Below are 16684 nucleotides of genomic sequence, written 5' to 3' on the forward strand. Positions count from 1 at the left end.
TTTGGTATCAAACTGTTTTGAAGTCTCTACAGTTTCAAGGTGAACGATGGAGGAGGCAGGAAGAAGGGCAAATGTCTAAGAGCACCGATGCTGTTCTCCGGAACACCAGTCGGTACCACTTTCAGGAGTGAAGTGCTGCTTCCTACCCCGTGGACACTTACTGTGATACCATGGGATGTTCCCATGTGCTGCACGTGAAGACCCGGGGAATTGTAATAAGACATTCCGGCTCTAGTCAGTGAAGTCGGTGGCGTGAAACCAACCGTGTGACTTGCATATGATAGACCTGAAATATAACAACAAATCAAGTATCATTTTAAGCTCAACTATCATGTCTTCAACTCTCTAGGAGGTTTTAAATTGCAGTAGTTCTCCATCACCCACAAAAATACAAACAGATGAAAAGAACGGTGGGCTCACTAAATGGTGTGGATAACAAGGGCAATAAAAATTAATTCCTAGGATAGAATAGACAGCCCAGAAATCAACTCACACATATATGGTCAACTGATCTTCAGAAAGGGCACCAAGAATACACAATGAGGAAAGAGGACAGTCTCTTCAACAGATGGTGTTGGGAAAACTGGATATTAACATTAAGTGACGCTGGACCTTATCTTACACTATATACAAAAGTCAACTCAAAATGGATTAAAGACTTAACTATAAGACCTTAAACTATAAAACTCTTAGAAGGAAAATAGGGGAAAAATTCCTTGACATTGATCTTAGCAATGATTTCTTGGATATGACATAGGCAACAACAAAAAAGCAAAAACAAGCATGTGGGACTACATTCAACTAAAAAGCTCTGGGCTAAGGAAACAGTCAACAGAGTGAAAAGGCAACCTATAGAATGGGAGGAGATGTTTGAAAACCATATACCTGGTAAGGGGTTAATATGCAAAATACATAAGTAACTCCTATGACTCAAAGCAAACAAACACACTCAAATAGTCCAATGAAAAAAATACACAAAGAACTTGAATAGACATTTCTCTAGAAAAGATACACAAATGTGCTAATAGACATATGAAAAGATGATTATCACCACTAACCATCAGGAAAATGCATATCGAAACCACAGTGAGATATCACCTCACAACTGTTAAGTTGGCCATTATAAAAAAAAAAAGAAAGAAAAAAGATAACAAGGGGTGGTGAGGATATGGAGAAAAAATCCTTATACATTGTTGGTAGGGATGTAAAATGGTGCATCCACTATGGAAATCAGTATGAAAATGCCTCAAAAGATTAAAACTACAAGTACCACATGATTTAGCAATCCCACTTCTGGGTATTTATACAAAATAATTGAAATCAGGATCTCAAAGAGATATTAGCACTCCCATATTCACTACAGTGTTATTCACAATAGCAAAAATGTGGAGGCCAGGCGTGGTGGCTCACGCCTGTAATCCCAGCACTTTGGGAGGCTGAGGCAGGCAGGTCATGAGGTCAGGAGATCCAGACCATCCTGGCTAACACTGCAAAACCCCGTCTCTACTAAAAAAACACAAAAAAATTAGCCGGGCGAGGTGGCGGGTTCCTGTAGTCCCAGCTACTCGGGAGGCTGAGGCAGGAGAATGGTGTGAACTCGGGAGGCGGAGCTTGCAGTGAGCTGAGATTGCGCCACTGCACTCCAGCTTGGGCAACAGAGTGAGATGACGTCTGAAAACAAACAAACAAACAAAAAACAAACAAATGTGGAAACAACCTCACTGTCCATCAATGGATGAGCAGATAAAGAAAATGTGGTATATATGGACATACAATGGAATATTCAGTCTAAAAGGAGGAAATCCTGCCATATGCAATAACATATATTAATCTGGAGAATATTATGCTAAGTGAAATAAGGCAGTCACAGAAGGACAAATCCTGCATGGTTCCACCTATATGAGGAGTTTAGAATAGCCAATCTCATAGACACAGAGTAGAATGGTGGTGAACTGCTACTCAGCAGGCATCAAGTTTCAGTTCAGCAAAACGAGTAAGCTACAGAGAGCTGCTGCACACCGTTGTACTATAGTTAACAGTACTGTATTATACTCTTAAAAATACGAGGATAGAACTTATATTAAGAGGTCTCACCACCATAATGATTTTTTAAAGTCAAACCCTGTCAGGAGTTCAACTGAGATTCAAGAAGGCAAAAGACATGAGAAGGAACAAGAATAAAGTAGAGAAAATAGAGCAAAGGAGTAAATATCAAATGCAAGAAAACCAGAAGTGTCAAAAAATGTATCAATAATTGACCAAACTGGAGATAGATATTAAGTAGCCAAATAACTCAACCTCTTAGCAAAAAAAAAAAAAAAAAAAAAAAAAAGAAAAAAAAATCAAGAAGAAGATAGGGAGAGTGTGGGCATGAGTGAGTGAGAGAGAGTGAGTGAGTGAGTGAGAGAGAGAGAGTGTTATGTGTGTGTGTGTGTGTCTCAGCCATAACAGCAAACAAAAACACTGGGAATGTCACAACTTGAGGATATTCAATACAAGGAACGAAAGCCCTGCCAATGTTCCCTCAAAGAACCTGGTATTTAAGGAAGAAACAACCCCCAGTCCACCATAATGTTGTGCGTAGTCTTCATCTAGGACTCCAGGATCATCTCCACTGTGTTTTTAACATCTGTATGTCCAGACTCTCCTTACTGTTAGACAGGTTTTGATTGGGGTTCATATTCTGAAAACATCTAAAAGTGATCCTCACCTACATGTGGCATGTGCAGCCCTGGTTTCCAAGAGTTAGTGCAGAAGTCACCAGCTGGTCTGGGGAATTACTTGTTTCATCACTGCACAAATGTGGCTAGCTTTCTTTACACCTTTGAGTTCCCAACATCTACCACAATACCTAGCACGGGGTAGGCTCCATACTGGCAAAGTGAAAAGGGAAAACAAAGGAGCTCTTTGGGGAAATGTGGATAGAAATCACGTATGGACAATCACTCTGAACCTACTATCAGCTATTAGAGGCCAAGCAATGTGAACTCTACTCACTGCTTTTCTGAATTACGTAAAAACAAGAAGCTGTTAAGTATGCTTTTCCATCTGTCTTTTTTGTTTCCATGACAGAGATATTCAGCCAAGCTTTCCTTTAGTTGTGCTATTATCACAGGACTTTTCTGTGCCCTCAACATCTAATACTAAAAGTTTATTTTGTGATTTGATGATCAATTAGTGATGCTTTCTATTTGACATATTTCCATTTCTAATTGTGGAGTTTTATTCACATTTACATAATGGAGGTCCGGGATAACGGACAGGTCTTTGGGAACTAAGTGGTTGTTTAATGTGGTATTTACTGGAATCACAAGAACTTTACTCATCTGGGAAAAGAAAGAAGTTGTTTTCTTTAAAATAACGTTGGAGAATAAAATCTTAATTTTATTTCATATGAAAGTGATTACATTTAAGAGAAAGGCAATAAAATATAAAAGTGGGCTGGGCGCGGTGGCTCATGCCTGTAATTGCACCACTTTGGGAGGCCGAGGCGGGCAGATCATGAGGTCAGGAGTTCAAGACCAGCCTGACCAACATGATGAAACCCCATCTCTACTAAAAATACAAAAATTAGGTGGGCGTGGTGGTGTGCGCCGATAATCCCAGCTACTCAGGAGGCTGAGGCAGGAGAATCACCTGAATCTGGGAGGTGGAGTTTATAGTGAGCTGAGATCGTGCCACTGCACTGCAGCCTGGGTGACAGAGCAAGACTCTGTCTCAAAATAGTGGATCCTTGTCTCCAAATAGGGGATTCAGTTCATTTTTAAAAAAATACAGTCAATTTTCTGGTATCACCGAGTTAATTTTTCTGAAGGGTAATTATGAGTATTGCCTACTTATTTAAAAAAAAAAAAAAAAAATCCTGGCCGGGCATGGTGGCTCATGCCTGTAATCCCAGCACTTTGGGAGGCTGAGGCGGGTGGATCACTTGAGGTCAGGAGTTCGAGACCAGCCTGGCCAACATGGTGAAACCCTATCTCTACTAAAAATACAAAAAATTAGCCACGTGTGGTGGTGCATGCCTGTAATCCCAGCTACTGGGGAGGCTGAGGCAGAAGAACTGTGTAAACCCAGGAGGCGGAGGTTGCACTGAGCCAAGATTGTGCCACTGCACTCCAGCCTGGGCGACACAGCAAGACTCTATGTCAAAAAAAAAGAAAAAAAAAAAAATCTCCTTCTCTAGCTGTTATCAAGACTTCTGCATTTGGCTTCAAACTATATTCTGATGCTCCAGGTCAGTGGTTCTCAACAGTGAATATCAAAGTTCTGTTTGCCTTATCCCAAACCAATGAATCAGACTCTCCAGGGAGCTGGACCCCAGGGCAGCTGTGAAGAGAACCACAGTGATTTTATTGCTCTTGATTCAGACCTCCATGCCTCTGTTAATGGTGTGCCCTAGCCTGAGAATGTCTTCTTTACCATAGCTTCTTCCTGTTCCCAGTGCCAATCAGCACCTCACTCATCCTTTGCAGAAGCAAGGACCACAGAGTCTGGCGCCAGACTATGTTGGATCCTAGCTCTGACACTTGGCACTAAGTAGACAAGTTCCTTAATCTCATTGTGCTTTAGATTCCTGAGCTGTTCAATGGGAATACTGTAGCTACCTTGCAAGGTTGTCATGAGGATGAAATGAGATAATATCACAAAATGCTTTGAGAGTGCCTGGCAAAAGTAAGGTCTGATATGCTTTAGTTCATTAACTCCTCTCAAAGCCCATCTCAAAAGCTCTCTAAGCTGGTCACTCTCTCTTCTTTGAACCTCTTTTTAAACTATTTTGCCTTGGGTTTAAAAAAATTATTATAACTTTTTATTTTGAAATAGTTTATAAGTCACAAGAAACTGCAAGAATATTACACGGTTCCCACGTTATCTTTCACTCAGCTTCCCTTGATTATACCCTATATAACAATAACACATTGTCAAAACTAGGAAATTGACATTGGTACAATACTAGTTACTAAGGTACAGACTTTGTTTGGATTTCATCAGCTTCCATGTGTGCTCTTTGTGTGCCTATGCATGTGTACAGCTCAACCATCCTCCTCCTAATCTTAACCTAGCAATGACTGATCTGTTTTCTATCACTATAATTTTGTCACTTTGCAAATGTTGTAGAGATGGTATCTTATAGTAGGTAACCCATTGAGATTAGGTCTTTTCATTCAGTTCAATGCCCCTGCAATCCACCCAAATTGTTCTAAGCGTCAATAATCTGTTTATTGCTGAACAGTATTCCATTGAATAGACATACTGCCATTTGTTTAACTACATAACTTTTTAAAAGGTATAAAATATACACAATTTATGCAATTTATTACATTTAGCCTTGTATTAAAGTTTTTTTTTTTTAAACTTACTTCTATAGGCCCTGCTGTTGATTACAAGCTCTTAGAGGTTGGAAACCATGTACTATTGATTTTTGTTTTTCCTTAAGTTCTAATTATCACGCATCTTCACCCTCTGACCCAGGAATACAATAAAGGATAACCCCTCCCCACCAAAATCTAAGTTGACATTGCCAAACCACAAACACCAGCTTACTAAGTATAGTCCTACGGTTTTATATCAAGTCTTTGCTGGAATAAACTTCTTTTGCTTTGATATGGAAATGTATTAACAAAAGCCAAAATTCTAAGATTTATTTCACTGTCAAGACTGCAAATTTAAAAAATGATTAATTAAAAGCGACTCATGACTGAGAAAACACATTAAGCAATATAAAACAAGACACAAAAGCATTTCATAATATGTATGGAACCAACTACCTGAAGGAAAATTGCAAGGGGTAGGATAGGAGACACCTGAAAACACTAAAACATTAACACTGCCTTTGGATGAAAGAATTCTGGATTTTATTTCTGGTTTATTATACCCTTCTGACTGCCCCAAGTTTTTTTTTGTTTTGTTTTTAGACGGAGTCTCACTCTTTTGCCCAGGCTGGAGTGCAGTGGCGCGATCTCAGCTCACTGCAAGCTCTGCCTCCAGGGTTCACGCCATTCTCCTGCCTCAGCCTCCTGAGTAGCTGGGACTACAGGCACCTGCCACCATACCCGGCTAATTTTTTGTATTTTTAGTAGAGACAGGATTTCACCATGTTAGCCAGGATGGTCTCAATCTCCTGACCTTGTGATCTGCCTGTCTCGGCCTCCCAAAGTGCTGGGATTACAGGCGTGAGCCACTGCGCCCAGCCCCCAAGTTTTAATATATCTTTGCTAAAGAAAAAAAAAATTGTGGAAACAAATTAAAGGCAGGCACCTTTTCTTCCTATTTGACACATACAAGTTATATATGAAAACATCTTCCTTGTTAAAATTCAAACAATTTAGATACAATATCCTCTTTAACTCTATCTGATCTGGCTTCTGTCCCTACCACTCCATCACAAACTGCTCTAGCTAAGGTCAGCGGTGAGTTCTGTGCTGCCAGTCGCCATCACAGATCTCCACTCCTAATTTTACTTGACCTTGCAGCTGAACAATCCCTTCTTGGTGAAATTCTTTGCCTTGACCTCAGTGACATCATATATCAATTTTCTTTCCACTTTTCTGGTAGCAACTTCCTAATCTCCTTTGCCAGGTTTTCATCTTATACTTGACCCCACAGTCGCATAGCCCACATTTAAGGAGTAGAGTTATTTCCACCTCCTTGAGGATGGAATATCTACATATATTATCTGGAATGCTCTCCGTGAGGATTTGTGTCTTCTCCCTTATTTATTTCATCATTTATTCATATAAGTATGGAATTTGGATATTTGTTTGATGTTTGAATTATATTTTATTATGTTAAATAATGTTATAATATAGTAATTAATACTGCTCAAATTGTTCCAGTTTTGGTGTCTGGGCGCTCCTGTATCCCTCTGACATACCCTCATCACTTTGTTGTCTGGGCACTTCTTTACTCTTTTGCACTACAAGATATCTCACCCAGCTCATCTCATACATTCTGTGCCCCAGCTCGAGAAATATTCATTTCTCCAAATAGCTCTAGTTCTTTCAATTGGCGAAAGGAATTCGAAACCATTATCTGCGGGGTATGTTCATTGCTATGACGGTGCAGACCTATTTTTTAGATCTCATTATCACCTATCCTTAATTCAGACACATCAAAACAGGCTGAGAATGTCCTTTATTACACTGCATAAAATGATGGACAACCTGAAAAGATAACACTCTTCTTATATATAATTCATAAAAGCAGTCCAAATATAATAAAGATGATACTCTTTCTTAGTTTTAGGCTACATATTTTCAAGTACATTTTCAATATGTAATTTCCAATACTTCAACAAGTTAGTGAAAACACGAGATTTCCAACGTCAACCAGAAAGGGAGGAAAATTCAGAGCCAATATGTTTAAAATGGAAATGAATGCTATTCAAACAGCGTATTTCCACTAAGGAAGTGATTAGATATTCTTAATACTCAGAGCCACAAATGTTTCCAATAAAAACTAATGTGAAAAGAAAACTGGAATATTCAGATTTTGGTGATCTACTACCACTATGTATAGCACTACAATGTACTAGATCAGAATAGAGTAATTCTGCTGCCAAATAGATAAAATCTCCTTTGGTGATGTTATAGAATTTAAAACAGGATAAAAATATTCTCATTTAGGCTAGCTGTAAGGAAAAAATCTAGGTGTTACTTATGACATAGTTTAAGAAAAGTCAAATAGCTTACCTATCCAAGCAAGCCTCACACTTGATGTAGGTACAGGCACAGTGAAAGTAAAAATTACGTAAATAGAGTAAGATTTTTCTGAAGAATCTTTGTTAAAATATAAGGAATATTCCAAACCAAGGTCTGACATTCGTTCTTTTTCTTTTCTCAACGATTGCAACAATCTTTTTAATCAATCGGAAATTACATGCCTCAAAGGCTTTAGGTTTAAATAAATCAAACAGGGTATTAAATTATATTTAATATGAATCAGCATCACTATCACAAAATAATGAAATAATCCTCCATTTTACTTCTTCCTGACTCATGACTTCCTTTTACATCAATAAATCAAAAGGCCAAAAAGACCTTTATCATGGTAATGAAACCCAAGTGCTATTTTGGGAAAACTGAGAGGCAGCTAGAAGAGAAGCTTCTGAAGAGAGATTTAATGGCACTGGAGGGTGGAAGAAACAGGTTTGGGAACATCCTTTTGGCAAGAACAAGTTGTGATGATCGCGCCACTGATCTCTGATAGAAAGTCCTTCTGCTTTGCAATCAGCATCTTTACCCCTGCCTGACACCAGAGAGCACACTGGCCCATCGGTACAAAGGCGGCCTCCCTTTGTACTAGACTTTTGACTTTTATCTTTTGATTGCCTCTTTAAATAAAAAAAAAAAAAAAAGTTAACGGCAGCACAGTGCTGTGAACTTTTGTTATCCTGATGCAAAGCTGTTTCACTTTATAAAAACTTTATGCTGCCATCCTTCAAAGCAGTCACCCCACTCTATTCTGCTGCAAAACTCTGCCTCTGTCACCCTTCCCTCCACACTTTTCTCCCAACTCCGTTGAAAATCTGCTTACCAGCAAGCCAAAGAAAATCAGTCTCATTATTTTGGTAACAAGACGCGATTCTTTGGCCCATCATCTTTTCTTTTCTCCCCCTATTCCACTGGCCACCCACTCCACCCTCTGCTTCCTCTTTCTCTCTCACTGGATCAGTTACTTGTCTTCCTGGCCTGAGAGCCCCACGCTGTGCTGGTACTGAGCCACAGAGCTCAGGAAAGAGTTTCTGGGGTCAGATGGAGACAAGCAAGCCTTTGAGGGAAAGGCTGTGAGGGCAAAGCCAGAAGCAGACAGAAGTTCGTTCCTGACAGAAGTTCGTTCCCTCTTCTGCAGCCTGCCTACTAGGGCCAGGTCCCACTCACCAATCAGTGGAAATATCAGGAGGCAGCTCATGCTAGAAAGAACACACAGGCTTTGTAAACAGACAGGCCCTGCCTTGCCCCTTCCTGGCTGTGTAACCAGTAGTGACCCTCTGAATTGCTGGTTCCTCATTTTAACATGGGGAACATGATGCCTACATTAATTATTCTGAGGACAAAAATGAGATTAATGTATGTGGAATATTGTAAAAGAACCCGTAAAAGGTGTGCTATGATGCATCTTGAAAATCTACCTAAGGCTTTTTTGTCTACCCATCAGCACTGAAAATCATAGTCAAAGACATTCTTCATTTTAAAAAGGTGTTTTAAAGTCAAATTCCTTTTAGATTAAAAAAAAAAAAAAGAAGAAGAAGAGAACCACCAGCTGACACTATAGCATTTATGTTCAAAATTTTCAGACTCTTAGCCTTGAGAGTGATGAGTTTTTGATGTTTTTGAAAAAGACATGATTATTATCTGTTTCCAAGATTTTTATACACTAGAAGGGAGCATAGTCACGGTTGCCTATTCAATGTACCAGGAATCAGTCACCAAAATAGCCAAACACATATGCTCACCAGGTGATATAGGCCTGCTTGAACTCGGAGAAGGCGTGTAAGGGATCGGGCTGGACACAGTGCGAGGTCTTAATCCTTGTGCTGACATCTCATTAAAATACCTAAGAGGAGAGAGGAGGAAATGATAAAACCACCTGTATTTAAATAGTCCTTAAGAAAGTTTTTAGGAGAAAATGTTTGGGGTTCACACCTTGAGGTCAAAATCCTGAATGTTTAGATTGATGTTATAGTTAGAAGGCATTTATAAAATGGACTCCTGAGTGATACCACTCTGCTGTTTGACAAACCTCACTCCAAGGGGTACCAGTTGGGAGATCTAGGATGTTTTAGCTCAGGATAGAAGCCGGGTGAAAGAGGTGCACCACACCACAGAGAGGACCAGTTTTTCCTCCACCACACAACAGCTATGCTGGAATTCACCTCCACTGTCCCAAGAGTTACAAAGATATTCACGTGTTAGTGCCTACATTTACATTGTTATTTGAAACTCAAAACCAAGCAAGCCCTCTGAGATTTATGTCATAAAATTAAAGCCTACAGATACTTATTCCTGTGAACTGAGTATCAACTGTTTACAAGCAAGTCCTGCTTAACAGACAGTCAGTCACACACTAGGATTTAATGAGACTTGAGTACTGAACACCTACAGCAGGTCACGCTTAGCCACACCATGCTGAGTCTGCCTTTTTCCTGGATTCAGAAGTCACATCAGACCCGAAAATGCTGAAGTGTGATCATCAGGAACATCAGCTTATGCTCTGTGAAACGAGCACGGAGCGCTGACGAGGAGAAATTTCTGCTTGAGAGACTTCCTGATAAACCATCCTGCGCGAGCGACCCACCCTAGTGGCAACAGGTGGAACTTCTTGTACTCTACACATCCACTAGTAGACAAGAGGCATCTTGTGGTCTCTTAAATGCTGGACCATTTTCTTTCTCCCAAATGTAGTATCATTGTTCCTAGTAGGGAAAGTATTTATTGGGCAGCTGTGGATAATCTGACCTACAAAAGGTAGGGCAAACTTTCTGAAATGAATACCGGCTCTGGAAAAAAATATTTATCTGGAAGGCTGAAACTGCTTTAGTGACACTGCAGTCAGAAGACATTATTTCCTTAGAGTGTATCTTACCCCAAACTGGGTCCCAGATGCTATATATGATCTGTATCTGAAGGTAGTTAATAAGCTATTTAGTATTCTAGCTGGCAGTTTTAGTCAAACAGTTCTTAAGGGATATAGATTTTAGAAAGAATAGGGAACTGTAGTTTTATAAAGGCAAAGTTTTGAGAAAGAATAATCTTTTATTATTTCCCAATGAAGAGGCATACACATAGGTATTTAAAATAGGATAACCATTATTGTTTTCCTTTCTTTCTCATTATAAAAATATAGACTTTCATTACAGATAATCTTAAATTTTTCTTTAAACAATAATGTCACTGTCCACAGCAAACTGATCAACAGCGTTGTTAGTCCTCTAAATATATTCCGTAACAGAAACAGAATGCGGATGTGCTAACACTGTCTATATGTTTCAGACAGCTTGTATTGGCATCAACTGACAGTACTACTTGTCACAGCCATGAGTAGCCCTGGTTTCAGACACCAAATGCCCAGTCCTGCTGGAGGGACCCCCAAGAATACTCAGTCTTACCTCTCACACTAAGATATGGCCCATGTAATGCCAGGGCATCCCTGATCCAGAAGGGAGAATTTCCTTGCAGAAATGTAATTCTCTAACTTCTGGGTTTCTCCGCAGATTAAACATTTTTTTCCATTTATATTTGTTTGTTTTCTTACCACTACCTTATCCCAAGTTTAGAGAGGAGGAAGAGGGAGGAGAACTGGATGAGGCACAAACACTTGAGACCATTTCTGCTACTTAACCAAAGGATGGGTCTCTCATTCCAGATCACTCACAGTGGGGCAATGAGGGGATTCACTGCTTAGGTTTGAACAGATGAATACAATCCATTAGTTTTATTTTTTTTTTAAGTGGCTACAAAATGGCTCAAAAGTTATCAAGTGTGTTAAGACAAGTCCTTGGGATTTCAACAACCTCCACCTGTGTCCCTGCTGATTCTTTTCAACCTATAAATGCACTGTTTTCCTCGAGCTGCACTATAGCTTGCTTTATCCTTGTACAGTACAGGAATTAATATGTGCCCATGCTTTAAACAGATATAACACTGGATTAAACTAATTCAACAACAAATGCAAACTCTGCTGCTTCTCTAATATAACGCTGTCTCCATTTCTCTCCCCACCAAATAATTTTAGAGGTGATTTTTTTCATCTTTTTGTGTTTAAGGAAAATGTTCAATCTTTATCCCATTCTCAGCATCTGTTATAATGCAGTGGCATTCCTTAGCACAATAAATACATATTTAAGCTATCCCCTTATACACCTAACAGGATACCAAAGAAAACCCCTGTAGAACCTGGGTTTTATTTTTTAAACAAAAACAAGGCTCACAGGACATGCACACACCTTTCGTCATCCATTTCTAAGCTGGACTCACTCTCGGAGAGCTGTCGACAGAGCGCTTCTCTTCTCTCCATCTCCCTCTGCAGCTTCCTCTGCAGCCTCAAGTTCTCTTCCCTCATGTGACGTTCCTCCTCCAGATACTGTGCCATTTTCTCTGAATCTGAAAAGTCAGAGTTTTCAATTAAACCATGTTTCATGCAATCATATCCAAATCTGAAAAAAGGAGACTTCAGTTCAGCCCCTATGCCATAGACAGAGGGAATTGTTACAAGATGGTCTTTCTGGTCAGGTATGGTGGCTCACACTTGTAATCCTGGCACTTGGGGAGGCTGAGGAAGGTGGATCACCTGATGTCAGGAGTTCGACACCAGCCTGGCTAACATGGTGAAACTCAGTCTCTACTAAAAATACAAAAATTAGCCGGACGTGGTGGCAGGCACCTGTAATCCCAGCTATTTGGGAGGCTGAGGCAGGAAAACTCCTTGAACTCGGGAGGTGGAGGTTGCAGTGAGCCAATACTGAGCCACTGCACTTCAGCCTGGGCAATATAGCAAGACTCTGTCTCAAAAAACAAAGAAACAAAAAAGATGGTCTTTCTTTTTTTTTTTTTTTTGAGACGGAGTCTCCCGCTGTGTCACCCAGGCTGGAGTGCAGTGGCGCGATCTCGGCTCACTGCAAGCTCCGCCTCCCACGTTCACGCCATTCTCCCGCCTCAGCCTCCGAGTAGCTGGGACTACAGGCGCCCGCCACCACGCCCGGCTAGTTTTTTGTATTTTTAGTAGAGACGGGGTTTCACCATGTTAGCCAGGATGGTCTCGATCTCCTGACCTCGTGATCCACCCGCCTCGGCCTCCCAAAGTGCTGGGATTACAGGCTTGAGCCACCGCGCCCGGCCAAAAGATGGTCTTTCTCATTCTCCTGCACATAGATGAGATATGGATTTAAAGTTTATCTCAAGTATAAAAGTTTACCAATGATTTGCATTTAGAAAAAAATATAAAAGGCAGTGTTGGCAAGTTAGGCATTGTCAGTCCCCCTCATTTGCTTTCTAAAGTGCTTTAAGTAGACAAGGAAATGGTGGAATTGTAGCTGAGTCTACAAGTAGCCACTACCAGAGCTCTTCTCTACATTGCTGGAGCTGGGAAAGGAGGGAGGCCCAGATTCTGCCCACGGGCAGACCTCAATTTGGCTGCCTCTCAACTCCAGACACAGCGAGCCATCTAGGGGAACCTGTGACACCTGTTGGCATCCCCGCTGTGCACAGCGGTGGTGGCACACCAAGAACCACTGTACTAGAACACATGTGATAACAGTTAACATTCTTTTCATGAGAATAGACATTGACATAGTAAACCAGAAAACTTTAGATTAGTATTTCCAAGTCTAATTTGTGGTATGTGTGTGGCTGTCTGTCACCCTGTCTCACGCACATGCTACGACAGAGGGCAGGTGAAGACCTGTATATAGCTGGCACCTCCTGGGATGGCATCTTGCTTATGACAAATACCCTTTCCTCAGGAGCTCCCCCACAAATCCAGGTCTCTGCTACAGCACCCATCTCCCAGGACAGAGCTGACTAGCTCCGGGACTAGATGTTGGAACCAGGCTGAGCCACTTAGACCACCTCTCCCAGGAATCTGAAATGGGGAACTGACATCTTTATGGGGATCCAGGGTCTCCTCCAGCTAAGTTCCCTGGAGCCATCAAAACTCTTGTCCTTCTGAGGTTATTCTTCACAAGATTCTGTGCCATAATCCGCAACCTTCCAAAAAAAGAAAAACACGTCTTCCTTCCTCTTTTGACAACCTCCCCGCCGCCCCCATTCCTTTCTGGTTTATCTCATGCAGAATCTGCTACCAAGTAACCAGAATTATCTAATACAAAATGTGGTGTCTACCCATCTTCTTGCTTCATTTCTTTTCCTTGTCTTTGTCAATGAACTTGGGAAAAGTAAAATCTCCATATACTTATCTTTTCTGAAAAGCAGTTACAAATTCAGAGTGGCCATAAGCACATCTAAGAGAGTTTCCTGTAGGCTGCTGTTCCATATTGTCAGTTCGGTCCAAATTTAGGGAAGAAGGAAGGAGCTGTATGCCACATTGAACATTTTTCTCCCACAGACTGACTCTATTTCAACTCTCAATGCCCATCAAATTAGTTTTAGTTTTAAGCAACTCTACAAAAGTCTGACATTTTAGCCAATAAATACTTCTGATAAGTATTCAATGGTTTCCAAGACAGCATCATTACAGAATATACAAAAGCTCTTGAATATCCTTATTTTAGAAATTCAAATAAAAATATCAAAATTATTAAACACTATTACGTGCACTAAACACTAAATCCCTTGGCTGTTTCAACACAGCCAGAAACCCTGCTGTCTAATCCAGACGCAAAAATCTCTTTAATTGAAGGCATGCTGGGAAAATATTTACAAAGTACACTTTTAATATAAACGACTAAATTATTTCATCCCAAATATGCAAGCATGCAGAATTTTTCACTTAGCTCTACAGGAAACAAAAGATTGACCCCTTGGAGTATTTGCTGTTTCTAGAACTAGAAGGGTGACTGTCAGAGCACGCTGACCTTCTTTTCCATAATAGGAATCTTATAATGCCTTTTACAGGAAAGGTGCTGGAGACTGCCATGGAATCCTTTGCAGAATTAACGATTAGTGAGGCTCCAAGAACAATAACCAGAGAACACTGTCTTTCAAAGAAAACGGCAATCCTTTAGCACTGGGGTGGCCGGGGGTGGGGGGGGTTGGGAACTCAGCAGGGGGATCCTTAAACAATATATCTATAGATAAGAATGTCCCCTGCAGTGACTGGCTGGGAAGACTTCCTGGCAGTTCAGCAATTGACCTAGAAGACAGAGGCACAGAGAAGGCACCAGGCCCAACACCTCTTGGTGTCACAGACTCATACACAGAAGGTTGTCACCAGAGCATTCCTTGGCTGCCCCCTGCTGGCACACAGCATCACCTGACTGGATCTGTTCCTATGAGTCCTCCTCCTTCCTCTTGCACACAGAGCTCCCTAGTACTTAGGGGCCACAGCTTGTATCTCCCCAGGTCTACAGCCATCTCCCAATATAGTAGGCCCTCACTTAACATCATCCACAGATCCTTAGAAATTGTGACTTTAAGTGAAACAACATATGTATGCCACAGGAACTTAACTCTTCTTTGTATCAGTAAGCCTATGGTAAAATTGGTTTGGTTATACAGTAAGTTGTTTCACTTAAAGTCTCAGTTTCCAAGAACCCAAGGATGATGTGAAGTAAGGATTTACTCTATTTAGTCAAAGATGGTGTGAACTGAGGATGACTTCCACAAAGATTCCAAAGAGGTAGCTCCCAAATGATCCAAAGGTCTGCATGGCTTGCATTCCCTTTCAAGTTCATGGTTAGGAAATACCAGTGCCCAGACCATACCCCAAGCCCATTAAGTCAGAATTCCAAGGATAAGTCCTAGCCACTGGTCTATCAAAAGCTGGCCAGGAGATGCCAACATTCAAACATTACTGAGAACTGTTGAGAGAGACGTTCAAGTTCAGATGCAGTCAGGCTTGGAGGATGAGGAGCCACCTCCCACAGCTGCATCCAAAAGAGGCCCAGGTCATCTAACCTAAGGAGAATGCAAGGAATGGATGATGAAAAGTCATTAACACATCCTTTAGGCCCAATCCAATCACTGCAAGCAGCTAAGTGCCACTGCTGCTTCTTTAGTTCAGCTTTCTCTGTCCTCACAAAATCGGAAATAGCACTTACAAATGCCTCTGTTAGTATCTGCAGTCTCTTCACAGGCTAAACAGTGCAGTATGGAGACAGTAGTAAGCATAAATTCTCCCCAAATTCCTTCTAAAACTTTTGCTAGGGGCACAATGGAGCAGTATAAATGAGAAGGAAAAATGCAAACTGACAGCACTGGAAAGAGTTCAGGAAGGTGCTGAAAGATATTTGTGTACTCACATGGTAAAAACTCAAAAATCTTAAAATAATTAATATTTTATAACTATTTGATATATCTCATTTGATTTTCACTGAATGAACACACATAGTAATTATCAACCTGAGGTTCACATCAGGATTACTTATACATATATTTTTAATATGCCCCTTTTTTACTCCATGGAGTAAGCCCAGAAACCTGTATGGTGCTAGAATCGTGATTCTCTAAAGATGTCCACATGCTAATCCCCAAAACCTATAAATGCTACTAACCTCACTTGACAGAAGGGCCTTCACAGAAGTGATTAAGTTAAGGCGCTTCAGATGGGTAGATTATCCTAGATTATCAGAGTGGGCCCAACATAATCACAAGGATCCTAATAAAGGGAGGCAGGGGAATCAGAGTGAAAAGAAGATGTAACAAGAGAGGCAGAGGTGGGGTGGTACGACTGCAAGGAAGGGGCCACGAGCCAGGGAATCCAGGCAGCCTCTAGAGCTGGAGAAGGCGAGGAAACAGGCTCCCCAACAACCTCCAGAAGGATGGCCGCCCTGATGACACCCTGATTTTAGCCTAGCGAGTCCCATCTTAGAACTGTAAGATGGTAAGTTTGTATTGTTTTGAGCCTCTAGGTTTGTGGTAATTTCTAATAGCAGAAATAGCAAAGTACCACACCATATTTCTCAAAGGCTCCAAGGATGATGCTGATGCACCATCCCAGATGCTCCACGGCACAGGAATTTGTAAGGAACTTCAGAGAAGAAAACAAAGGTAAGAACCACTGAACTTTTTAA

The 16684-nt window shown here is 40.9% G+C and overlaps 1 protein-coding gene across 1 annotated transcript in view; it reads right to left on the reverse strand.

The window, feature by feature from the left end:
- CCDC6 (coiled-coil domain containing 6) overlaps nucleotides 1-16684 on the reverse strand; it is a 120189-nt gene that overhangs the window by 5588 nt on the left and 97917 nt on the right. Inside the window, exons 6-8 of the mRNA XM_003903922.5 lie at nucleotides 11942-12098; nucleotides 9452-9552; nucleotides 162-286 (exon numbers count right to left, since the gene is read on the reverse strand). Coding sequence (XP_003903971.1) covers nucleotides 162-286; nucleotides 9452-9552; nucleotides 11942-12098 — 383 coding nt within the window. The remainder of the gene's footprint in view (nucleotides 1-161; nucleotides 287-9451; nucleotides 9553-11941; nucleotides 12099-16684) is intronic.

The sequence above is a fragment of the Papio anubis genome, chromosome 11 (assembly GCF_008728515.1).
Source record: "Papio anubis isolate 15944 chromosome 11, Panubis1.0, whole genome shotgun sequence".
NCBI classification, from domain to species: domain Eukaryota; kingdom Metazoa; phylum Chordata; class Mammalia; order Primates; family Cercopithecidae; genus Papio; species Papio anubis.